Source organism: Papio anubis, chromosome 6, assembly GCF_008728515.1.
Source record: "Papio anubis isolate 15944 chromosome 6, Panubis1.0, whole genome shotgun sequence".
In the NCBI taxonomy this organism is placed as follows: domain Eukaryota; kingdom Metazoa; phylum Chordata; class Mammalia; order Primates; family Cercopithecidae; genus Papio; species Papio anubis.
Window position 1 is genome coordinate 126,908,338 of NC_044981.1, and position 27,849 is coordinate 126,936,186.

The following is a 27,849-nucleotide window of genomic DNA, read 5'->3' on the forward strand; positions in this document are numbered from 1 at the left end:
GCATCTCTCCTGGACTTCTGAATCCAAAACATTTTTTTGAAAAATGCAACAAGGTGATGAAGAATTTTTTTTCAGAATTCATTTTTTGGACGTCTTCTATTGATTTTTTTCTACCTTCAGTCTCACTATCAGTTTCTTCCCTTCTTGCCACTAATTTCTTCATCTTGAAGTCTGCTATCAACCAACATGAAAAACTCAAGAAAAAAACTAATTTCCTGCTTCCCTGTTCTGCAAACCTTACCAATCCCTTTACCAGCATTTTCCTATCCTGTCCCACCAAAAATCAAAATTACCCAACTCCAAGATTTATGTTGGAGAAAAAATAATGCTTTTTTTTTTTTTTAAAGACCACCTCAGTGTGGGCTCAAAGTGCAGTGAAAATGCCGGAGTCTCATTACACTGGTTGGAATGAAACCCTGTTGCCCTTAAACGGTTAATTCAGGGTAAGTGATAATGTTTAGTCAGTTCGCCTAGAAAAAGGAAGGAAATTCAAAAGCTGGTTGCTGTAGTAACAATCACAGACAAAAAATATATATATGTACAGGTTCATTTTAAATAAAAATCCTGCCATCTCTCTGTGACTCTATTCTCTCAAGAAAACTGAGCTTGCCGCTTAAATTTGTTGTACATACCTCAACCATTAAACAAGACATTTAACCATAGTGGCAGTTCTGTGACCTTTGAAAGCCGTGAAATCTCTGAGCGGTGCTGCTTGTTCATGAAGACTTGTGCTGCAGAATCCAGCAACTTCATCCAGGATTAGGAATATAATTAAGTAAAAAAAAAAAAAAAAAAAAGAAAGAAAGAAAAAAAAGAAAAAGAAAAAAAGGAAAAAAAAGGAAAGGAATAAAGATACACAAAAGCACACAAGGAGATCGAGAAAGAGGGAAGGTAGAAAGAGAGACTCTCCCTGGGTGAGTAACACCACTTTTCTCCTAGACAAGTGCTGGGACAGAGCCGAGTCTGCTGCAGTACCCAGACCAACTGACTGGCTGGGTGAGCAGCCGCCGGCCTGCTAGGCTGGGAGGTGCTGTCAGTTGCCACAGGCAAGGAAAAGCAGAGACCAATCGGCTTCAACTCTGGCAGCTTACTGGAGTGGAGCCTTTTCTGTTTATGTTTCCTCATTTCAAGAGTGACGTCAAAGGGTTTAGTTTTTCCTCTGCATGTGCTATTAATTTGAAAGTACTGTACTATGGGAAGAATGTGTGTGTGCCTGTGGTCAGCCTGGGCACCCCACTCTCAGGAGAGCCCAAGAAACATTTTCTATATTCAGGAATACATTTAAAGAATTTAAAATACCTTGTGGTGAGGTGTATAAAAACAAAAGCAAAACAAAACAAAAATTAAATATAAAACCCTGAGCTAAATCATAGCAGCAAGATGTAGATTTTTTCCGTCTGTGAATGTGTGCTACATGCTCACTTGGCAGCTGTTGCTTTTTTTTTTTTTTTTTACCTAATTCATTTTTACTCGTACCTAAAAATGGGTTGTTAATTAATCTTGATAGCCATAGAGGCAGAATCGTGCAAATGCACTGGTGAACAAAATGATGTGCAATGAAACATAGAACTCCGGTGTCAGTTTGTGCCATGGGTCCCTGCATTTCCTCCAGCTTCTGTGGTGAAGCCTCGGGCTTGTCCCTGCCAGGGAGGTGCCTCGTGATGCCAGCAGGAGTCATTCAAGAAACAGGGCTATGGTGGTGCCATGCAGGTGTTCCTGCGGCCTCAGCATGTTCTTTCCCAAAAAGCATGAAGGTCCAGTTATTTAGGAATACTTCCCTTACCAGGGACCCCAGCTTATCCCTGGGTTACTCTTCCCACTCTGGAAAAATCTCCATAGTTGCCATCTGTTGTTTCTGCCTCCCCCACATCATCCTCCTTTTCCCCATCCCGAATTCTGCTCACAGCCCTTTTCTTGGGGAGCATGGGGGGCAGAACTTTCCTTCCTCTCTTCTATGGATTGCATGGACTTTCCCCCCAGCCCCATTCCTACAACAGAGCCACAAGGGGGCATGGGACCCACAGAGGCCAATCATATTTCTCCATTGCTCTGAGGCAGACAATGTTTTAAGGGTGGGCACAACACTACGGAAAGTCCACATTCCTTTTTCAAATGCTAATATTGTTTCTTTGAGAAAGAAAGTATTTCTATATCCCTGAGAGGCTAGGCACTAGGATTAAGCAACCCTGTAACTGTTGGGGTTTATCTTTGGTGTTGAAGTTACAACAGTGAACAAAACAGATGGTTCTTTTCCCCCATGGAGTCTACATTTTGGAGAAGCAGGGAAATTGCCAAAGAAAAATAAGTAAAAGTATAATGTCAGGTGGTAATGAGGGCTTCAAAATAAGGTGGGAGAATGAGGTGTGTGTGTACACGTGCGTGTGTGTGTGTGGTGTGTGTTTGCTATTTTAGGAAAGATGATTAGGGCAGCCCTCTGATAAAGCAACTTGGAGCAGAGGCCTGAATGATGGGACACAGCAGGTACTGTGGGCCTCTACATCCCACGCAAAGGAAGCCACGTAAAGGTCCCACAACAGGTGAGTGCTTGGCAGAGCCGAGGAACAGGAAGGGAAATAGAGTGGCTCGAAGAGAATGAGCAAAGGGAAGAAAGAAGTTTCAGAAGGTATGTCTGAGACAAGATCAGGACATGTCTTACAGGCCATACACAGGACTTAGATTTTATTCCAAGGTGAAAACCTACCTATCACAGTGTTTTGAATTGAGGAATGTTTATGATTCGACACGAATTCTGAAGAGATTTCTCTTTTATCTGTGGAAGATAGACTCCTAGGGAGCAAGAGTAGAAGCAGGGAGACTGATAAATGAGGCCACTGTGCTAACCTAAGTGAGAGCGCATCATGGCTTGGACTTGGGTGAGAGCAGTGGAGAAGGTGGGAGGGCCAGATTTTCGAAAGGGGCCTGTGTATTTGCAGAGAGCATTGGCAGTATTTGAAGATGAGAGGTGTGAGAAAAAGAGAGGAATCAAGAGTAATTTCCAGGTTCCTGGCTTGGGCAAACTAGAGTTGCCATTTACTGACATGGGGAAGCCTGGGAAAAGAGCCTGGTTTTGAGGTGAAATAAAGAACAGATCTGGACCTTCACTGAACAGCAACAGATATTTGATTGTGTACTCTGTTCCAGGCACTGTTCTAGGTGCTGGGGAGAATGCAGTGAAAACATGTAATACACATACACAATTACCCTCCAACACGTAATTCTTTGACCCCATGAAACTTAGATTCTTCTGAAAGGAGAATGGTCATAACAACAAATAAAAAATTTATATAGGATATTGGGTGGTAATAATGTTGTGAAGCGAAAAACAGGAGAGGGAAGGGTCACTAGTCAGATAGAGGCTTGCAATATTAAAGTGAGTATGCAGAGAAGGTGCCACTGCAAAGGTGATGTTGGACACAAATGGGAAGTTGATGAGGGAGGCATAGGGAGAGCATTTTAAACAAGAGGACATCAAGTACAAGGCTCTGGGGACTGGAGTATTTGGCTGGTAAGTAGTAGGAGATGGCAATGGGTGCAGAGGTGACAGATCATGGAGAGTTTTCTAGGTCATTTAAGGACTTTGGCTTCCTGTCTGCATGAAACAGGGCTTTAAGGAGAGGAATGAGGCAATCTGACTTACGTCATGACAGGATCGCTCTGGCAACTATGTGGAGGTCAAGGTAGAAGAGAGTGTGATAAAGGATATACTGCAATAAACAAGCCAGACATCCTCGTGGTGTCTACCACAATGCTTTGGTGGAGGTGGCTAGAAGTGGTTTACTTCTAATTATGTGTTGGTGTTAAGGACAATAAGACTTGTTAAATGGATTGGGTGCTAAGTATAAAGGAGGGAGGTTAGTGAGAGGAGCCAATGACATCTCCAAAATGTGGGGTTCCATCAAGTAAAAGAACAGAGCTAGCACTGACCAAGAGATGGTGGGAGGAGCAGGTTTTGTGGGAAAGATGAAGAGTTTGATATTGACTATGTTAACCTTGCCTGTAAGATATCTACATGGAGATGTTGACTAGGCAGTGGAATATATAAGCATGGAGTTTAAGAGACAGTTCTGGGCTAAAGATATAAATTTGGAAGTCACTGTATACCTGTAGTACTTAAAGTCATGAAATTAGATATGATTACCAAGGGAATGAGTGCAGATAGAAGAGCTGCAGGCAGTCCATGATTATGTTGTCAAGAATATAAAGAAGGACTAGCAAGGGAGACTGACAAGGAGCCTCCAGAAAGTATAAGAAAAACCAAGAGAGGATGGTTTCTTAGAAGGTAAATTAAACATTTCAATCATCAGTTGTGTTAAATGACACTTAAATGAAGACTGAAAATTGACCCTTAAACTTAGAATGTGTAATTATTTGTATCTTTTTAACAAAAGAAGGTTGAGTGTAGTAGAAAGTTGAAAGGTTAAGGAAAACGAAAGAAGAATTGGGAACAGAGAGTCTAGGCAATTATTTCAAGGTGTTTTGCCCCAAAGAGAGCAGAGAAATGGAGCAGTCATTGGAAGGGAATATCAGCATGTTGTACACTGATGGAAAACAATGCAGTTGAGGGGAATAATTGGTGATGCGGAAGAGAGGGAGGAAATTGCTGGGGCACAAATCGAATTTGTGATAGGCTACATGCCCTCCAGACATGTCCACACTCTAATTCCTGGAACCTGGGGACATGTTAAATTGCATGGCAAAAGGGACTTTGCAGATTTAATTGAGGTTCTGGATCTTAAAGTAGGGAGATTTTATCCCGGATTATCTGAGTGTGCCCAATCTAATCACATGAAACCTTAAAAGCAGATTTTTCTGGCTGAAAGCAGAAGAGAGATGCAGCAGAAGTCAGAGAGATTCCAAGTTTGAGAAGGATTCACACAATGCTGCTGTCTCTTTCAGTTGTGAGCCATGTGCAAGGACCCAAAAGAGGTCTCTACTAGTAAAGAGTGGACCCCCAACTAACAGCTAGCAAGAAAAGAGCCACCTAAGTCCTACGACTGTGAGGAACTGGATTTGCCAACAACCTGAATGAACTTGGAAACAGAGTCTTCCCTGGCGCTTCCAGAAAATAATACAGCCCTACTGACACCTTGCTCTCTTGCCTTGTGAGATTTTAAGCAAAGTACCTAGCCAAACCCACCTAGAGAAACAGGGACTAATTTTGTGTTAGTTTGCTTCAGCAGCGATATATAACTAGCAGAGTTACTGGCTTTGGAAAAGAGTGTGGATGTTTCATCCATAGACATAGAAGGCAAAGCAAAGTAAATGGTACAGGTGTTGGTAGGTGGGTTGCAATGGCAATGCAACCATCATTGTATGTGAACATTCTCTGTGACTTCTAATTTCTCAGTGAAATAACAATTGTCTAAGAGAGTGGATGGGGAGGTGATGAAGGTTTGAGGAAAGGAGATATAAAATGTCATCCAACAGAGTAAAGAGCCCAAATTACCAGAGAAATATAATATGATGGCCAAGAGCACTAGGGCCTATTTGAGTTTAGTTGTCATTAACTAAGATGATGCTAGATAGCATGTTACCTTTGCAATATCTATGAGACATCCAAGTATAAATCTTATGTAGGCAGCTTATATAGGACTCTGGAGCACCACGGACAAATGAAATAGTATTGAAAGCTGTGAGAGGGCATGAGATCACTTAGGGAATGAGAATAGACCCAAGGCTAAACTCTGTTTAAGTAATGCGAAATTGAGGAGGATCCAGCAAAGGAGATCAAGAAGGAGCACCATGAAGGCAGATGCACAGCCAAGATAATGGTCTCTCAGAAATCAAGTTCAAACAGTTGGTGCTATGGATTAAATTATGCCTCCTCCCTAAGTCATATGGTGAAGTCCTTACCTCTAATGTATTTGGAGATAGGGCTTATAAGGAGACAAGTGTCTTAAATGAGGTCAAAAGGGCGAGTTCCTAATCTGATGGGGCTGATGCCCTCAAAAGACGAAGAAGAGACACAAGAGGTCTCTGTCTCTCCACCATGTGAGGACACAGAGAGAAGGTATCTGTCTGCAAACCAGGAAAAGAGCCCTCACCAGATACCACCCTGCTGGCATCTTATTCTTGGACTTCCATTCTCCAGAACTGTGAGAAAATAAATCTCTGTTGTTTAAGCCACTCAGTCTGTGGTATTGTGTTATGACAGCCCAAACGGACTAATACAGTCAGTCATGATAGTCAGTGAATTTTCTTTTTTGTCTGAGGTTAAGTTGGCTTTCTGTTACTCATGATAGGAAGTGTCCTAACAAATTCAATGTCCAGCGTCCCCATTTCCTAGATGTAACTGCTGACTGTCTTCTCCCATGATACAAATACTTCACCCTTTGTAGCTTGAGAAAACTTCAGGGATATACGTACACCTATATCTATATGCATGTCCATGTCTATGTCAATGTCTTTCCCAGTATCTATCCGATTATCTCCACCAAACACAGTAATATTAATCTAAGACTACTAAGTTTAAAATACTAACTCGTCTGCAGAGGCACCATTATTTAACAAATACTTCAAAGTGTTCTTTGAAGCACAGCATTTGAAATGACCCCACTTTCTAAAATTTATTAGTTAAAATCTAAAAGGAGTAACCTTATTTTATTTTCACTTTCATCCTAAATCTTCTTAAATAGCCCATGATCCATCACTTATAGAAATGACCATTTTTAGTCATTTTCTTTCCTTTGCAATTCAACTGTCTATATTCTCTTAAAAAAATTTTTTTTTTGTTTTAGAGAGAGGGTCTTGCTATGTTGCCCAGGCTGGTCTTGAACTCCTGGCCTCAAGCAATCCTGCTGCCTTGGTCTCCCGAAATGCTGGAATTACAGGTGTAAGCCACCGTTCCTGTCCAAAACCATTTTCTTTTATTTCCCTTTTTTTTTTTGGACAGGGTCTCACTCTGCTGCCAAGGCTGGAGTGCAGTGGTGTGATCATGCTCATTGCAGCGTCACACTCCTGGACTCAAACAATCCTTTTGCCTTGGCTTTCCAAGTAGATGAGACTACAGGCATGTGCCACCATCATGGCTGACAGTTTCTTTTTAACAATCAGTTCTTGCAAGAACTAGTAGAGTAAGAACTTATTACTGCAAAGACGTCACCAAACTATTCATGAGGGATCTGCTGCCATGATCCAAACATCTCCCACTAGGCGCCACCTCTAACAATGGGGATTAAATTTCAACATGCGATATGGAGGGAACAAATATCTAAACTATATCAGGCAAGGAAGATGATAAGTTCACTTTTGAACCTAACATCAAAGTGAAGATGGATATGTGGCTATGAAACTTAGCAAAACAAAACAAAACAAACAAACTTGGGCTAGAAGAACAGTTTTGGGTAGCATCATATTGGTGAAATTAGGCACATTAGCTCATGAAGTGTGCTTAGAGTGAGGAGAGAAGAGGGTCTGGGGGAAAACGGAAAAGAATACCAGTATTGAAAGGAGGATAAGCCTATTATAAAATTGAGAAGTGGCAATATATGAGGATAAAAAGAAGGATGTGGTATCACAGTATCCAAGGAAAACTATGTACAATATAGTCAACAATGTTAAATCTGCTTAGAGAAAAATAGAAGAAGACGTCTTTTGTAGCGATTAAATAGCTGTACATTGTAAAGTATTGCAATATTGGTGTAGTTATCTACAATTTTTAAAAAATGGAACAGAAAAAAGTCTAAAAGTGAATCAACATGTATATAAAAATTTAGTAAAAGATAAAGTTGATGATTTAATGAGTGGAGAAGAAATGGAATAGTTAGTAAATGATGTTAGAACAAGGCTAGCCATCTGCAAAATATAACACCCAACCACGTTAAACTTAGATTCATTCCAAAATCCATTATACAAATATAAATTGCAATTAAAGACTTAAACATGAAAAACCAAAACTGTCAAATTGTCAGAAAATATTTGATTGGATATACCAATGATCCATAGCAAAAGACCTTCCTACAAAAGACATAAAGGTAAAGGCCATAAAGAAAATGGGCAAAGTAGCTAACATCAAAATTATAGTCTCCTGTAAGATCAAATACATTATAAATAGAGTAAAAAAACAAAGGATCGATGGAAAGAAGTCTGAACCTGTAAAAAATAATAAGATACACAATTGCACATTAATACATCTCCATTAGATTTATAAAACTTAGAGAGTCTGGCTATAAAAAATGTGGATGAGAATATGGGGCCAAGGAAACTACTGTACATTGCAGGTGGGAATAGAAACTGGTCCAAGTCTATAGCCTCTTATCTAAAACCTTTGGGACCAGGGTTTTAGATTGCAGACTTTGTGAGATTTCTGAAAGGTAGTACAGACAGAGTTTCAAAATTCAGGATTTTTAAGGCTTTCGAAAGATCATACACACTTAATCTCTAACACCCCCAGTAAGGTTGGGCAGCTCATCATTCATGTTCTCAGTCCCTCTTCCCAGTACAGTGCTCTTCTCAAATCTAGTCCTAGACCTGACCCTCTGGCATGTGCCACCTGTCCAAATCTATCTAGCAACTTGTTATTTCTGCCAATTGATGCTATATCTTATACCAACTTCTTTCCACTTCATTATAACACGATTGTTCATCTGAATTCTCCTCCCTGCTGGCAATAAGATAGTGATACACTCAGAGCACATTTTAATCCCTTTGAAAATAGAACTGGGCCAAGTATGGTGGCTCACACCTGTAATCTCAGCACTCTGGGAGGTTGAGGTGGGAGGACCACTTGAGTCCAGGAGTTTGAGACTAGCTTGGGTGACATAGCAAGAATCTGTCTCTACAAAAAATAAAAATAAATTAGCTGAGCATGGTGGCATGTGCCTGTGGTCCCAGGTACTAGTGAAGCTGAGTCAGTAAAGTTGAGGCTGCAGTGAACTGTGATTGAACCATGCACTTCAGCCTGAGTGACAGAGTAAGACCCTGTCTCAAAAAAAAAAAAGAATCGTTACTCATTTACCAAAAAATCATTCCATAAGCATAATGTAAATAATGTTGACAAATATTTATTGAATGTCCACTGTGATTCATAACTTATGTCATTAACAACCAAATACTTTAAGAATGAATTGCTTAAAATTCGATGAGCAAAAGCTATTCAGCCCTACTACTGGATTTTTCTCCTATGCATTTACAGTGCTTTGCATTTCAAATTGTTTTCTCTTTTCCTTCTACCATCTCGTTTTTCACGAAAACTGTTTTCCAGATCAACAGACTATCTTATGATCATGTCTCCAAAGGGCTAATTTAGCTCAGAATCATGGCAAAGTGTCCAGTAGAAAGAACAATTGGAAAACAAGAAGAAAAGAACTTTTTCTAAACTTTGCTATTTAATGCTTATCATCAGACATTCTCCATCAGGGCAAATTTGTAAATCACAACTCGGCTTTGGTTAACCCCTTCCTCTTGAGTAACTGAGCTCCCCCTCAGCCTGCAGGCTTCAGGAGCTATCTGCATCTCTCGCCTGCCCTCCACTCAGCCACTGTGAGCATGCCTTCTTGAAGCGATGCCTTCTGGCATTTTTCCAACCCCATCTTTCACCCATTTTCTGGGTTCATTTTCTATTCCTTTATCCTCTGCTCTTCAAGGTGAGAGCTGTCATCATATCATCAACAAATCTTTAGAAATGCCTATTCTGAATGTAGCAGTTGTCTGATAACCTAATTCATGCTGAAGTTTTTATAGGAGAAAAAAAAAGTTTGCATTGTGACTCCTATGGCTACTTACTCGCAAACCGGAATTTTCTAATCTAGAGACGTGCCATGTTATAGCTGAATCATGTCCCTCCCTCAACCAGAAAACACATATGTTGAAGTCTTAACCCCCAGTGTCTCAGAACGTGACTGTATTTGGAGATAGGGTCTTTAAAGAGGTAATTAAACAAGGTAAAATGAGGTTATGCAGGTGGGCCGTAACCCAATATGACTGGTGCATTTATAAGAAGAGATTAGGACACAGTCAGTCACAGAAGAAAGGCCACGTGAAGACAGAAAAAAAGACAGTCATCTATAAGCCCAGGAGAGAGGCCTCAGAAGAAATCAATCCTGTTGTCATCTGATCTTGGATTTCTAGCCTCCAGAACTGTGAGGAAATAAATTTCTGTTATTTAAGCCACCCATCTGGGGTATTTTGTTATGGCCGCACCAACAAACTAATACATGCCACAACATAGACCCTGAGGCAGACGCTCTGGGGAAAGGTTTCTTCTTCAGAACACAACAGGTGAAGGCTCTCTGGTAGCCTACTGCTGGTGTGTTCTTTTTATTATAACAAAGTATATTTTGTATTTTCTTATTGGTTGCAGTTTTTGTATTGCTAAAAGTTTTGCTTTCTACATTATAGAAATTATAATAAAAGTCCACATTTAAAAATTAAGTTAATGATTAACCACTTTCCTTACAATATTGTATCAAGATTCCTTTAAACAGCATTTACTCTTAGTGCATTTAAATAGAGATTCCATTTAGAAAGGTTTTCTTTTTATGCATTTTAAAATGCTTGAGTGTTTTTGAGTGCTTATAATATTGATCAACATTAAGAAAATGTATCAGTGCTAAAGTTAAAATTAATATTAAAAATTAGTTTGATTATTAACTTTGCAGGAGGCTCTAAAATAGCAAGCTGTACGAAGCATTTAAAACCTGAATTCCACTTAACAAGTTTAACTCACACATTGTTTTTTTACAAGTCTTCTAGTGAGTAGGGAAATACTTTACCCGTATTTTCAGAAAGCCATCCAAATACTTAAGTATTCAGTAACAGGCCACTATTAGATAGTAAGCTTTATGAGGCCACTGGACTAAACTTAAATAGCTGTGCAGTGTGTTCCCAACACCTAGCACAGAACCTGGCATGTAATAGATCATCAATATATAGCTGTCTAATGACTGAATTGATGAGGAAAAGAGATTGCTGGAGAAGTTATGTGTAAGTCAAACATGTAATTCAGAGACTAAAAGGGGGTCCTTACAACCACATACCCAATACCCCGGAAGTTAAACTGGGCAGATTATGTGAACCCAAGGGAAAGAAAATTGATAACTTTATTGAATGATCAAGACATGAGCCTTTTCTTTTGCAAAAGGAAAAAGATTTTGATGGGCAGGGCAGTAAAATAGATGCTGCTCCTAGCATTAAAGAAGAGCTAGAAGACATTATGTCTCAGAGAAGGTTGCTAGTAGCAGGAACTTCCCTCATTATATTTCTTTTGGGGAGCTTGGAAGAACAAGGAAAATATATGCAGAGTTGGTGTAGTTAGGTGTGGACAGTAAAATAAAAAATAGGAACTTCTAGTGATAGCAAACCGAACACTTATTCACTAATGCTCCCTGAGAAACACAGCCTTAGCAGAGATAGTTTATTTACTTCAGATCTCTCATCCTAATGTTCTGAAATGGCTTTAACCAATCATTTAAGATATAGAACAAATGTCTGCATCTTGCGCTTCATGTCTAGGATGATGACCAACATTAAATATTATCTGGTCCACCTACAAATGATTGAACTTTTACCACTTACACTACAGAATTCTTCTGGCAAAGACCACAGAGCTGTGGGGTGACTTTTCTCTTCTGACTCACAATCACATTGTGGCAACCTGGAACATATGCTTAAAGAGAGAAGCAAGCGTCCAGGCCTGGGTATAGTGTGAATCTGCCATGTTGGCTACAACTGACGTGTTTTGTAACACTTAAAATGAAATGTTTGAGTCAAATTATGTTAAATGAATCACATGTAAAGTTAATTTTGTAACTTGAAAACCATTTCAAATGTTTAGCTATGAACACACAGACATACACGTGCAGCATTTAAAGTGCCTCAGATGGCACTTTCACCTTATTTATTGAGGTAGACATTTGTCAACAGGAAAATGTTCTTGATTCTCAGACTAAAGAATAGCTAGGAATATGTTTCAGCAAGAGGTTGGAAGTATGGATGCATTTTTCTCTAGAGCTGTCTATTTTTTCCCTCAGTGTCTCCCATGCCTGCTTGTTGTCATGCCACAAACCAAACCCACATTTCCCATGCTGCAGGATTTCCAATCAATCCTGACTTTACCACCTTCTCTGGGTTTGCTAGAGAGTAAAGGAACACCCACATCCCACTTGTGCTGACCAGTGAATATGTAGCAGGGGTCAGAAACTATCTAGTTTTTTAACCTGTAAAATTGATCCAAACATATCATTCCCTGAGTCCCATTAGAACAGTGTTAAGATTTAATTCTTTCATTTTTCACCATTTTCTAGACACCCAGACTCACTCCCCAAGGCTATGCCAGAACTCTGTCACCCAATTCTGCTGATAGTAAAGAAAGCAAAGTTATTTTTAGTTGACTTCTCTATGATTTACCCTTGAATTCAGGCAGAATTGCAGCACAGTGAACATCTACCCTGCCCAGGGGTACACCTCTCCTGACTCACAGAAATCGCCATGAACTTCCTGTTCCTGGTCATAACCTACGTCAACTTCGTTGAATGGGTTCTTGTTTCCAAATCATTTCTTACTCTTTCTTCCTCTGAACACACTCTTTTCTTTTTGCGGTGGCAGCTCTTTTACCCCTGATTAAATCAACATGCTGTCAAACACTCACTTGTCTTATTATTTCCCTCTGTCCCCAGCTTTGCCTCATTTCTGGTCAACAGCCTGCAAGGTTGTTATGATCTTATTCAATTTCTGGGAATCTTTCTTGTTTATCATTCAACTATAAAATAAGTCTCAGGAAAATTCCATCTTCTGTTTGACAACATTTTGTTTTTTTACCAAAGCAGAGGATAAAATCTAAAACTATGACAGGAACATGTTCTCATATTTTCTTAGGTAACATTATAAATTTAAGGAAAGCCAGAATGCTAAAGGTTGTCAACATTCCCACATGGAAATAAATGGTCCCATATCTATCATCCTTTCTTGTATATTTTGTATCCTTCATTGTACAAATCATGGTTCCCTGCACATGATAGGTATCCAGTTAATTATTCTATACTTTACTCAAACACTTTCTCTCTGCTAATCCTAAGCATAACATCAGCTTAGATAACTAGCCTTTTGTATCTGCAGAGAAAATGTAACTTCAGCATGTACTGCATTGGTTTCCACGGATACCAAATTTCTGTGAATGGCACTTAGAGTGAAAAAATCTATAGGGGGAAGTCAAATTTTGCTTATTCTTTTGGTTCAGGTCCTTCTCTTCCTGACCCTCCTTTCTGTTGTACTTTCCATCCCAGGCCATGTAGTACAAAAATCCTCATACACATGATGGCAATAGAATACCCTTGCGTTAAGATCACAGGACATTGTGTTTGTATCATTCTGACTACTCGGTGAACATCGAACCATGAAAACTGAAGCTGCTACAGGAAATGGGAAGGTAAAAGCCTAAATCTATTTTGACAAATTCTAACTAGGGATCCCACAGTAATGTGGCATTACTGTGGGGGCAGTTTCTAGAGCAATTTTACAATTCTCAAAAGCTAAATTGAAACCATAAGACTTCACAGAGCAATAAAATTGTCAAGTTCTTTATTTTGGGTTGGAACTTTATTAACTTAGCAAGTTACTGTTTACTACATTGTGCTGTTTAATGCTCTAGCGGATTGTTACTTTTATTGTTAAGTAAGAAGAACAGAAAACATTCATTACTATAGTAAAAGGCGATATATTTGTGTGACAGGAAGAGAAACCTGAAAAATTAATGCACAATGCAGTCTGCTTTGCAGATGAAATCTCTCAAAATTGTCTTCATTGACAAAAAGAAAAATAAACGATCATTGATAATTTTTAAAAATTGAAAATAATGGTCCTACTTAATGCATTATTTATCTGTTTGTTGGTTTCCATGTTTTCTTTTAACACCTAAACTTGCTCCAAGAGCAAGAAACACACGGAAGTTAATTTCTGATATGTTTTCATTGTGGCCATTTGCTTGTTCTGAACCTAAGAAGGGAAAGGAGATCTCAGACCTGGGTGAGAAATCAGATAGGACTGCCTTGTTCAAAGACCCCTATACCAAGAAATTGAGGGGCAGGAGCATGGCTACCCAAGAGACTAAAACTAAAAATGGCAGGGAGGCGAGTACTTCCCAGAGGCCACGGGACTGCTGCAGCTGTGGCCTGAGTGTGGCGCAAATACTACTCCTCAGCCCCACTAGCACCCAGCACGAAGTCAGTGGAGACCTCCTGACAGGGCTGTACTGGCTCTAAGAAAGGAAAGGCAGTCCACTGGGGACTGCAGTCTTTAGGGATCAGTTAGGATTGTGCTATGGCCAAAAATAGGGTTTAAGACCAACTATAGCCTTCCTTATCAGACTTTTTTTTTCCTTTTTCTCACTAAAATACCTACCAAGTTTGGGACATAAAGAAATTTTTTCCATTAAAAAGAAACCATCTCCTTATTCGGAAATCATGCTACCAACAGTGACAGATAACTGCAGGTGAGATTGGCTAAAAATTCCTCCCTGCAGACGGCTGTCAGAATCAAGTTCCCTCCCACATTGCGGGGGTGGTAGAGGGAACAGAAAGGAATTTGGGGGAATATTCTTGTTTATGCTATCCTCTTTGGCATTCTAAAACAACTCTAACAAATACCTCTTTCCCCTTCCAAGTTAGGCAAAAACAGAAGTCCAAATGTTTTTTATTCAGTAGTAGGTCAGCACCAGGTATGCCTGAGCAAAGTACAGGCTGTGTTCCTGATCCAAAATTTAAAGCTGCAAAAAGACTTTCTCAAAAGATAGTAAAAATGTTAAAGAAAACTGAAGGAGTCACCACCCTGGGCATATCCTGCCTTCAATATTAACACACCCAGGAAATGTACAAGGACGTGATGCTACTCACCACAATGATGAGAACATTTGTTGAAAAGGAAAAGTTTATGAATTGGATGATATTGAGTAATTATATCCTGGAAAATATCGGTCAACTAACACAAGAACAATTTAAAGAAACACTCAAAAAATTATACTAGGACAAACAGAAAACATTATTCACTTCAGTGAAAATGTCAGAGTACATTCCTCAAAATGAAGGGTAACAACTTTGCTTAACTCTTGCAGATAGAAGGTGATGCCACAATTTTCTGTTCTGTTATAAACAGGATAATTTTGTTCTATTACTTTCTTTTTAACACAAATCTTCATTTTCATACCAATCAGCTTTCAAGAATATAACAAAGGTGGACTTCTCTTTGTTTTTACGTTTACCAGCCCCCACCCCCAAATCTTTGGTCTACTTCTCCATTGTCTCCACGGTAGGAAAACAGATGGGTGACAGTGAGGAGGATTCATAAGATGCTCCTCCAAGGAAGGATCATGTTTTATATTTCTTTGTAAGCCCCACTGCTTCACTTTGTTTGGCAGATATAGGTACTTGGAAAATGTTTGTAAAAATCTCAATGGATGGGCTGAGGGAAGCATGAACGTATAATTTATTCATATAAATAATTCATTCATACTCATATGAATGAATATGTTTATATTTATTCATATGTAACACATATGAATAAGTATATAATTCATATATTATTTACATAATATATACCATATATAATTCATATATTTACATTATATATTTATATATAATTCATCTATTATTTACATAATGTATATTTATATATAATTCATATATTATATATTTATATATTCATATATTATTTACATAATATATTTGTATTATTTACATAATATATCTATATAATTCATATATTATTTACATAATATATTTCTATATTATTTACATAATATAATTCATATATTATTTACATAATATATATTTATATATAATTCATTAATATTCATATGAATGAATATATACTTACATATATATAATCCTTCTAGTGTCACTGACAGGGAAAGAACATATTGCCTCAATGTTTATTAGAACTCTTGTTAACACCTGTAGATGTCAGGTCAATTGTACCATATAAAGGAGAAAGGATGGGAATGGCATTTTTTTACACACTAAGAACATGTCCTGTGCTGGTGTTTTCATGTGTGATCATAGTCCTCATAATAATTCTATGAGATAGTAGGATCATTATCTGCCTTTTACTGATAGGCAGATAGAGTCGCAGAGAGTTTACTAACCTGTCCAAAATCACTTGAGTTAGAGCTAGAATTCAAGCTCAAGCTCTGCTTCCTCTGAACAGCATAACTTTTCCTCTTTCTTCTCTAAACACAAAAGCAAAGTTGAAATTTAAATCACTAATAAGTCAGGTCTAAGAGGTCTGGTCATTATTTATTGAGCATTCATCATGTACAACATGCACTTAGACTACAAAGGAGCACAAGAAAGATAAATGTCTACCACCTTTTTTAATGGGCCGCTTAGACACGATGTCAATAATCTGATTCATACAGATCAGTGCTACAATTTGAATGGAGCCTCTCCAAATTTCAGGTGTTGCCAATGTGATGGAATTAAGAGGTGAGGCCTTTCAGTGGTGGTTAAGCCAGGGCTACTCTTTCCTCCTAAATGGGATCAGGTGCCCTTATAAAAAAGGCTTCACACAGCATTTCAGGATCTTGCCCTTCTACCTTAGTGTCACTTCCCTCTGGAGGCAGCCACAAGGTGCCATCTTGGAAGAAGAGAACAGCCCTCACTAGGCACCCAAACCTGCTGGTGCCTTAATCTTGGATTTCCCAGACTCCAGAACCATGAGAAAATTTATTTCTGTTCTTTTCAAATTACCCAGCCTCAGGTATTTTGCTATATATTTTGTCCCAGCACAAATGGACTAAGGCAATACAATATTCTGGTTGTAAGAGAAACTGTAAAAATAATTTTAAAACTTCAAACATCTTTTGAAGTAGTCAAAAATAATATATTTTGAAACTCATGGTAATTTTCTCCCCTCAGATTTAGTGCTAAAATAATATCTTTATCAATGTAATCATTACTAAGCTAATTTTGTAACCAAATAATTTTCAGAGGCTAAAAAGTCATTAAAATTAATTAAGTTCATTAAATTTTCTTTGAGAAGGTTAAATAAAAACTTTGCCTCAGGAGGCTGAGGCAGGAGAATGGCGTGAACCTGGGAGGCGGAGCTTGCTGTGAGCCAATATCGCGCCACTGCACTCGGCCTGGGCGACAGAGCGAGACTCCATCTCAAAAAAAGAAAAAAAAAAACAAAAGAGTTTGCCAGACATCTAAATTTCCCTCCCAGTCACTAGAAGTACTTAGATACTGATGTTTCCTAGTTTCCTTCTTACGCAGAATCCAGAGACAATCCGCCTTATTGAGCTGTAAGGAATGATATCCTGTTAGCCATTTGTTCTAATTCTACCCTAGAGCAGTCGTGGAAATGTGGAATATCACAGAATTAGGGTGATTCCTAGAACACAATCTCCAAGAATGTTTTGGCAGCATATGAAGAGGGTATGTTTGTCAGGGATCCTGCCCCGCTACCCCAGTAGTCATCTATTATTCTGCGAGAGAAAGCACTCGGCTAAATAAACAGCACTTCTGGATAGGGTTTTGCCCTGAACCTCTCCCTTCTTTCCCTGTTTTTGGCCCCAAGCCTCTCTAACATCTCCCTTTCTCTGCCTGGATGGGAACAAGCTTAAGGCTGTTTGGGAGCTAAGCTTGCAAACCCGGCGCTGCTGGGTCAGATCAGAGACATGAATACTCACCTCAACGGGGTTCACAAGGAGACACAGAGGGTCAGATATTCCTAGTTCAGGGGGAAGTGCCACTCCTAGATACCATGCAGGGCAGAGAGTGGAGAACTAGACAGAACTGGCCCGCCCCTTCGTGGGGAGCTGAGCAGTCTCTGGAGGTGGGGATGACTTTTCAGATGCTCACCACAAAATAAATAGGCATCCCACAACTGTGATCCACCTGAGCATCTAGGTTGTGTGCTGCTCAGGTGTGGATAATACTGGAAGGAAACCCTCCCAGATGAAACCACTCTTCTCCAATAACCTTCACCTGTGCTGTGGCCCAGGTCAGGTTAACAGAGCTTGTAGGAAAACCACTTCCTTCTGGCCCTTATGGGTCCACCAACTCAGAAGGCTTTGTCCTAAGTTACTAAATGTCGGGGTCCAGCCAACCCTTCCTGAAAGGGAAGGCACAAGGAAGACCTTGTTCTAAGTCAGACTTCGCATTAGAAGAAAACATTCTATAGCAACACCATGGCCGCGGCTGGACTTTCTCCAGGGTCTGAGATGCTGTGTTGATGCATTTGTTCCTCTCTGGGTTTGGGGAACTTTGAATCTCCCTCAATCCTGTCAAGAAAAAGTCCCAGCACGATATGAGAGGCATAGTGTCCCCGCTGTGAGTGAGGAGATGCCCTCTTGTCTGCCTCTCCAAATGGAGGGAATTGTCACAGGGAAGTTTTCTAAAGAAAACCTAAGGAGGACAGCTGGAAACTAATTTTTCAGGACTTATTCTTCTGAACTTCTGATTTTTTTCACAAGAAGCATGCATTGTTCTACAATAATAATGAAAAGAAAGTCCAGAAGGAATGAGTTAACTTTACCACATCACATAAAACCATTATTATAAATGAGCTTAAAGATATTAAATATAATGCATGGGCTTTATGGCGTACTGAGGGAAGTGGTATAGTTTAATTGAGGATTTCCTGTGCTGTCTGGAGCTGAGAATAAAGGACTGTATTGTGACCTCTCTACCCCTCTTTTCCCTTTCCTCCAAAGCCTAATATATCAATCAAATAAAATTAGTGTAATTAGGAAGCCAATTAAAGACAGAGGGGTGCTTCCTCTAAATTTCTCTAATGTAAACCTAGGTGCTATTGTAAAGCAAACAAACGTATCTATTTATTGAAATTAAGTGAATATGATCATTGTAGCTTTAAGGAACTCAGATTGTTCCAAATACAAATGGGTTCTTGGAGAATGAACGCTAGCTTTGATAAAAGGCACTCAATATTTCCTCTTGAGACAGGTGACTTTGTGACTTCCAGAGATGTCACTGGTTTTTTTTTTTCTTTCTTTCTTTCTTTTTTTTATGATGCCAGCTTCCATCTCATCCCTTAGCTCAACTCACCTGCTTCCTGCCTTGGAGGGCAGGGGTTGGTAGTGGGTGACCACTGATGGGGTTGGAAAGTTGTGTTCCTTTGATATCAGCCCAGGATAGTGTAGAGCTCTCCTGGGACTAGATCAAGTTTTTCTCCTTTAAGCCTATGGTAAGTTCTGAGCTGCAAGCTCTCCTCTAGCTGGGTAGAGAGAAATTTTAAGGGAGTAGCGGGAACTGCAGGACGTTGAGCAGTAAGTGGGAGTGGAGGAAATGGACAGAGTCAGGGAGGACTACTTCTTATGTACTCTTGACTGTGGAGGAGAGCAGAGGGGGCAAGGGCAGCTTGAGAGAGTGCCAACTCCCAAGCAGGCTACTTTAGGCTGGTGATAAGCTTAATATGTTTATAACCTGAGAGAAACAGCCAGGGAAGATGGGGATCTATATAGTTTTATGTTTGTTCCAAATTTCCATTAAATTATTTTAGATCATAAGAACTTGATCTGTTATTGTAAGTGTATTTTAAGAAGTGAACATCTTTTGAAAATGACAGAATGAGTCCAATGAGTGGGAGCTACCATGAGCCTCACTACCAGTACTGCAGGTGCTGGGGTCTCTATCGGCAAAAAAGGAAGACAGACCCTGGCAGTCCCTCAGTGGCCAGAACACCACAAAACTTAGCTAGTGACTTTGTGATTTCAAAGCATTTTAAAATGTCCTTTTTCACATGCCTTTCCTTTTTCACTATTCAGTCCACATAGGGTGCTTTCAAAAATGCTCATGTTTTTCTTAGAACATGACTCAGGTATTGTCCTTTTCTGAAACAAATAAAGCATATAAAGCTTCTTTACCAAATTTAAAGTTCTTGTTTTTCAATCACTGCTCTAAATAGATCACCATTATGAAATGGTTAAGTGTGACAGAATTAGTGGTAACTTCCTAACTGTGTGCCAATATACCAATTTTAGGCAAGTTTGTACTGAGTGCTAACCAGTTGCTAAGGGATTTCCAACCTGTGATGCCAGCTGGCTCATTTTAATTAACAAGAAATGGCCTTAATGTCCTTGCAAGAGATATTAGCTAGAAAGAGTTAGATCCTTGCCTTGTGTCAGGCTCTGGGCTAAGTGCTTATTCTAAGCTCATTCTGCTCTATGAAGTATCACATGATCATCATGCCCTTTTTATGAGGCAGGAATCAGAGGCTCAGAGAGGCTGTGAAACTCAAATCACAGGGCTGTCTGGTAAGTAGCAGAACAGGACCCAAACCCAGGCATGGCTGGCCACTAAGCATGGGCTCTTACCCACTAAGCTGTAGCTCTTGCCTCCTACAGGAGAAATAAAAAAGAGAAAGCACCAAAGGTCATGCTGTACAGCAGCAGACTTGAGCTTTTTCCAGCAGGTCTCTTTTGGGATAATAACCACGCCAGTAAAGCCGCCCTTGATTATCTTAGGACATTCTGGCCCAGGCTACCTGGGACTACTTACATCTGCTGAAACCTGCTATTCATGTAACCTGATTGCCAAAATTCTTTTCCTTTTTCCCTTTTCCTCTGATTGCCAAATTTTTTTTTCCTTTTTCCTTTTCCTCTAAAGCTTCACCTCGCAAGCAACCAAATGCAGCTAATCCAGAAAAATGAGATCTGTGTTCTTTCCCAAGTCTGATGGTTTCCGTCTATTACTTCAAAATCTTAATAATCTTTCCAAGTCCTATTTCATATCCTAAATGACTAATAACCAGGTTACCTAACTCATATACTAAAATATTTCCTTCTTGATCTTTAGTGGTTGGGTTAGAAATGGGTTGACTTTGTCGTGTCTCTACACTATGGTTGCTTGATAAAAATTTAGACCTACTTCTTGATTAAGTAGACCACGGCTCTCCTCTTGATTTCTATATATGCAGTAAGAGATCAGTGTCTGCCACTTAACGGGCATTCAGTGAAGATTTTTTGAATGAATGAACAAAGTATATTAGATAAGCTTTGGTACAACAGCCCATTCCAGCTACAATGATCTGAAACAATCATGCACTGATATATGCCAGAACTCTACAAAATCTATTTTTTCCCCTTGGAGGAAATAGAAGTGTCAATTGCCTTAAATCATTTTTAATGTCATAAAATAGATAGAGACAAGAAATTTTTGCATATTCTGGCGGAGCTGTGAAAATGCAATTTTTAGCCTTTTGCTACCAGATTGGCTCTTGCTGAAAACATTCTCACAGTCTCCAGTCTTCACGTGCTTCTTCATGCTGTCAGGCACAGAAGAACTTTTTTATGAAAACACAACATTTCCCGAGGAGTATTCCCAGAAAGTCTAAAAAACTTTAAAGGGACACCCTAAATCCTAATGTTCTGATGGTTTCACAACTCTTACACAGCTTCCAAGTTCCCCTGTCCCTAATTTGTTCTGGTAGGTTTTTGTTTGTTTTCATTCAGAGGGTTTTCTCAGCTAGGCTCTGTAGCTCGTGTCAGCAAAGAGAGAGTCAAAAATATCCTTAGTGTGTGCCAACCAAGTGGTAACCACACTCAAGTAAAATACAGCAGTTCTACTGGCTTGTAATTCCATAGGATCAAAGCAGACTACTTGTAGGCTAACGGAAGAATTTATAAGATAATTCTATCCTAGGTAGGAAAAGTATGAGTTCAGTTATCTTAAGTCTTGCACATATTAGCAAAGAGAGAACAAGAACGAAACAGGACTTGGTGGGTTTTGCTTCTGGCTGCTCCTGGACATTTCTGTGAGACATGTCTTATGAAAATAGCATTGGCAAAAGCATACCCACAAATATGTTTTGAGAAATAAGCTATAGAGCATGTACACACTATGACACATAATCACTATGTGGGAAAGCCAAATTCCACTGAGAATGTTTTGCATTTACAATGTGAGGGATCGGCCTGTACTTCTCTCTGCTGCCTCCCAACTGCATCCACCCCCACTGCCTTCCCACTGTGTAACCCTTCACTTTGGCAATGTTCGATTGCATCCACCCATCAGTCAGATCAGTAAAAAATTAGCCATATGAGTCATTCATTTACTAACTCAACAACTACTGATTGAACCTTTACTACGTGAGGATACTGCCTTGTATCATGTCCACTGAGAACAAGACCCTCCATGATGGCGCCCTGAGGCCATGTGCACCTACGTGGAAATAAACCCAGGAGGGCACAGAGCAATGCAGGATCAGATGCCCAGCATGGGGTGGGACACTCCTTCTCAAAAGCAAGTTGGGGAAACAAAGAATGTGGGCCATGATTAAAAGTACAATGTCAGATTTCCTAGGCCTTATCATTTCACTCTGTTTATGCCACTGTTACTTCCTTTTTATTTCTCCTCAGTAATGAACATTTTAAAAAATATTTAAAGATAAGTCAAAAGAGAGCTGTTGACTGGCCCTCTGTGCAGCAAGGCAGGGAAACCGGATTAACTGTGTTCTGTTTTGCAGCCAGATGTGAAAACAAGCTACTGAGAAAGAGCCCAGATGGAGAAAGCTCTAAGAAGAGCCTGTAACATTGGGGGTAAGAGGTGATGGGGAACTGGCCTGGACCTCTGTCTCTGTAGGTACGTCGGCAGAAAGGTCTGTTCACTTATTTGACATGTAGGCCTTCCTTCTGAATATTCAAAATGATCCTTTATAACGAATTTTTCCTTTCTTAGCAAGATGTCTTAAAGAATGGGTATTTGCCTTGGCAATGGTGGGCGCCCCTTCCCCAGCCTCGCTGCCGCCTTGCAGCTAGATCTCAGACTGCTGTACTAGCAATGAGGGAGGCTCCGTGGGCGTGGGACCCTCTGGGCCAGGTGTGAGATATAATCTCCTGGTAAGACCCTTGGTAAAGCACAGTATTAGGGTGAGAGTTACCCAATTTTCCAGGTGTTGTGTGTCTCAATTTCCTTTGGCTAGGAAAAGAAATTCCCTTCCCCCTTGCACTTCCCAGGTGAGGTGATGCCTCTCCCTGCTTCGGCTCTCCCTGGTCGGCCTGCACACGCGGACCAGCGCCAACTGTCCAACACAACCCAGTGAGATGAACCTGGTACCTCAGTTGAAAATGCAGAAATCACCCATCTTCTGTGTCACTCAGGCTGGGAGCTGGAGGCTGGAGCTGTTCCTATTCGGCCATCTTCCCAAATTCAAAAACCCTCCAAAAAAATCAATGAATCCACGAGCTGGTTTTTTGAAAAGATCAACAAAATTGATAGACTACTAGCAAGACTAATAAAGAAGAAAAGAGAGAAGAATCAAATAGACGCAATAAAAAATGATAAAGGGGATATCACCACTGACCCCACAGAAATACAAACTACCATCAGAGAATACTATAAACACTTCTACACAAATAAACTAGAAAACCTAGAAGAAATGGATAATTTCCTGGACACTTACACTCTCCCAAGACTAAACCAGGAATAAGTTGAATTCCTGAATAGACCAATAGCAGGCTCTGAAATTGAGGCAATAATTAATAGCCTACCAACCAAAAAAAGTCCAGGACCAGACAGATTCACAGCCGAATTCTACCAGAGGTACAAGGAAGAGTTGGTACCATTCCTTCTTAAACTATTCCAATCAATAGAAAAAGAGAGAATCCTCCCTAACTCATTTTACGAGGCCAACATCAGCCTGATACCAAAGCCTGGCAGAGACACAACAAAAAAAGAGAATTTTAGACCAATATCCCTGATGAACATCGATGCAAAAATCCTCAATAAAATACTGGCAAACTGGATCCAGCAGTACATCAAAAAGCCTTATCCACCATGATCAAGTGGGCTTCATCCCTAGGATGCAAGGCTGGTTCAACATATGCAAATCAATAAACGTAATCCAGCATAGAAACAGAACCAAAGACAAAAACCACATGATTATCTCAATAGATGCAGAAAAGACCTTTGACAAAATTCAGCAGCCCTTCAAGCTAAAAACTTCTCAATAAATTCGGTATTGATGGAACGTATCTCAAAATCATAAGAGCTATTTATGACAAACCCACAGCCAATATCATATGAATGGGCAAAAACTGGAAGCATTCCCTTTGAAAACTGGCACAAGACGGGGATGCCTTCTCTCACCACTCCTAGTCAACATAGTGTTGGAAGTTCTGGCTAGGGCAATCCGGCAAAAGAAAGAAATCAAGTGTATTCAGTTAGGAAAAGAAGAAGTCAAATTGTCCCTGTTTACGGATGACGTGATTGTATATTTAGAAAACTCCATTGTCTCAGCCCAAAATCTCCTTAAGCTGATAAGCAACTTCAGTAAAGTCTCAGGATACAAAATCAATGTGCAAAAATCACAAGCATTCTTATACACCAGTAGCAGACAAACAGAGAGCCAAATCATGAATGAACTCCCATTCACAATAGCTTCAAAGAGAATAAAATGCCTAGGAATCCAACTTACAAGGGATGTAAAGGACCTCTTCAAGGAGAACTACAAACCACTGCTCAGCGAAATAAAAGAGGACACAAACAAATGGAAGAACATACCATGCTCAGGGATAGGAAGAATCAACATTGTGAAAATAGCCATACTGCCCAAGGTAATTTATAGATTCAATGCCATCCCCATTAAGCTACCAATGACTTTCTTCACAGAATTGGAAAAAACTGCTTTAAAGTTCATATGGAACCACAAAAGAGCCCGCATTGCCAAGACAATCCTAAGGCAAAAGAATGAAGCTGGAGGCATCATGCTACCTGACTTCAAACTATACTACAAGGCTACAGTAACCAAAACAGCATGATACTGGTACAAAAACAGAGATATAGACCAATGGAACAGAACAGAGCCCTCAGAAATAATACCACACATCTACAGCCATCTGATCTTTGACAAACCTGAGAAAAACAAGAAATGGGGAAAGGATTCCCTATTTAATAAATGGTGCTGGGAAAATTGGCTAGTCATAAGTAGAAAGCTGAAACTGGATCCTTTCCTTACTCCTTATACGAAAATTAATTCAAGATGGATTAGAGACTTAAATGTAAAACCATAAAAACCCTAGAAGAAAACCTAGGTAATACCATTCATGACATAGGCATGGGCAAGGACTTCATGTCTAAAACACCAAAAGCAATGGCAACAAAAGCCAAAATTGACAAATGAGATCTAATTAAACTAAAGAGCTTCTGCACAGCAAAAGAAACTACCATCAGAGTGAACAGGCAACCTACAGAATGGGAGAAAATTTTTGCAATCTACTCATTTGACAAAGGGCTAATATCCAGAACCTATAAAGAACTCAATCAAATTTACAAGAAAAAAACAAACAACCCCATCCAAAAGTGGGCAAAGGATATGAACAGACACTTCTCAAAAGAAGACATTCATACAGCCAACAGACACATGAAAAAATGCTCATCATCATTCGCCATCAGAGAAATGCAAATCAAAACCACAATGAGATACCATCTCACACCAGTTAGAATGGCAATCATTAAAAAATCAGGAAACAACAGGTGCTGGAGAGGATGTGGAGAAATAGGAACACTTTTACACTGTTGGTGGGACTGTAAACTAGTTCCACCATTGTGGAAAACAGTGTGGCAATTCCTCAAGGATGTAGAACTAGAAATACCATTTGACCCAGCCATCCCATTACTGGGGATATACCCAAAGGATTATAAATCATGCTGCTATAAAGACACATGCACACGTATGTTTATTGTGGCACTATTCACAATAGCAAAGACTTGGAATCAACCCAAATGTCCATCAGTGACAGACTGGATTAAGAAAATGTGGCACATATACACCATGGAATACTATGCAGCCATAAGAAAGGATGAGTTTGTGTCCTTTGTAGGCACATGGATGCAGCTGGAAACCATCATTCTCAGCAAACTATCGCAAGAACAGAAAACCAAATACTGCATGTTCTCACTCATGGGTGGGAATTGAACAATGAGATCACTTGGACACAGGAAGGGGAACATCACACACCAGGTCCTATTGTGGGAAGCAGGGAGGGATAGCATTAGGAGATATACCTAATGTAAGTGACAAGTTAATGGGTGCAGCACACCAACATGGCACATGTATACATATGTAACAAACCTGCACGTTGTGCACATGTACCCTAGAACTTAAAGTATAATAATAATAAAAAAAAGTATGGGTATTTGACTTTTGAATCAATTCTGCAAAAATGGAATACTTAAGAGGAAATTTCTCTATCATATCGAAGTTGATCAACATGCCTTCTCTGCGACTAGTACTGTGTTAGAAACAGGACAGAGAACTGAGGATGCTGGCTCTGCCTGCAAGAAGCTTACCTTCAAGATGGGAAGGCGAGTGGGCAACCAGCACATACATGTGATGTGACTCAGATGTCTTCATTTTTCTGCCCTGAATCGTTCTCAAATTCAAATTTTGAAGACAAATTACTTTGTGATGTGAGAGCAAAAAGAAGGAATGTTTTCTTTAAATGATACATATATTGATAGTTTGTTATATTTTGAAATTTCTTGAATTATCATTTTTCTGAGAAAATTACAATCCATTTCTCAAATGTTCTTGGTGTGGGGCATGATGGAGGAGGGTCATTCATTTTGGAAATGTTGTTTGCTAAAGTGTTAAGAAATGGAGGTTGAGAAAGTTCATGCTGGCTTCTTAGCTCCTGACTACAAGTTTTAAAGAGAGAAACGAGCCTGCATACATTAATTTTCAATAGAAAAGGACAGTTTGGCACAGAAGAAAGAATAGGACAACCCAGGTGTCCTGGAAAAAGTAGGACCAAGAAAAATGGAACAGGATAAGGTAATATGAACAGACTTCCTATGAATACAAATTGAGATTTCAGTCACTCGTGGGACTTGGTACCAGGCCTCTTGTGTTTTTGTTATTGTTTGTTTTGTTTTGTTTTTTCTTATGCAAAATTCTTATGCATTTGGGGAAGCTGGGTGAAGAGTACATAGGTACCCTTTTGATAATTTTTGCAACATTTTAGTAAACCTAAAACTATCCCAAAATAAAACTAAAAAATACAGACAAGTAATAAGTTCACACAGAAACTAATGGAGCCAAGATCCGAATCTAAATCTGTTTAACTCTCAAACTGTTTATCTTAGCCATTATATTATTCTATCACTCTTTTTATACTATTAAATGGTTCTATTCCTACGTGTTCTTCACTAACAATGTTTTTTACCTGGAGCCCTAGTTCCCAGGGACCAAACCTGTAACCATGAACTCCAATTATTTTTATGGCTGAGTTGCCTATTTGGGATCTCCTGCCATCATTTATGACTGATGCTAATTGACGAACCTCTTCAGAGTAATTTCCTTTCATCTTTGACATAGTATTAGTATCGTATTATATAACAAATTTCCCATACATCTAGTAGCCTAAAAATATAAACACTTTATTATCTCTGTGGGTCAGGAATTCAGGATTGGCTTGGCTCATGGCCTCTCATAAGATTGTATTCAAGATGTTGACCAGTCATCTCAAGGTTTAACTGGGACTGGGAGATCCATTTCAAGATGACTCACTTACATGACTGGCAAGCTGGTGTTGGCTATTGCAGGTGACCTTGGTTTCTCTCCACATGGGCCTCTCTCCGGGTTCCTTGCATGTCTGCATGACCTGGAGGTTGACTTCTCCAAGAACAAGTGATCTATGAAAAAGAAGACCAGGTGAAACTATCTAAGACCTAGTCTCAAAAGTCATGTAACATCACTCTCTCATATTTTATTTTTTAGAAACAAGTCACTAAGTCAAGTCCATGTTTTCTTTAAATGAAGAAAGGAGAAGGAATTAGATGTGACCTAATGAAAAGAGAATCAATGTCAAAGAATTTGGAACATATTTTTTAAAACCACCATACCTGTGTTGTGGTCAATGGTACATATCCTAACTATACATCAGGCGATGGATAGGTCTGG

At 39.5% G+C, this 27,849-nt stretch overlaps 1 protein-coding gene and 1 long non-coding RNA gene across 2 annotated transcripts in view; one reads left to right on the forward strand and one right to left on the reverse strand.

Moving 5' to 3' along the window:
• PDE7B (phosphodiesterase 7B) overlaps positions 1-1,419 on the reverse strand; it is a 334,895-nt gene extending 333,476 nt beyond the window's left edge. The window contains exon 1 of the mRNA XM_003898137.5: positions 633-1,419. Within this exon, the coding sequence (XP_003898186.1) occupies positions 633-653 (21 nt within the window). The 5' untranslated portion in view covers positions 654-1,419. The remainder of the gene's footprint in view (positions 1-632) is intronic.
• On the forward strand, positions 832-23,031 carry LOC108585585. The gene is made up of 4 exons (XR_002521758.2): positions 832-914; positions 13,221-13,363; positions 22,414-22,529; positions 22,904-23,031. It is a non-coding gene; the product is annotated as an uncharacterized LOC108585585 (long non-coding RNA).
• The last annotated feature ends 4,818 nt before the right edge of the window (positions 23,032-27,849 follow it).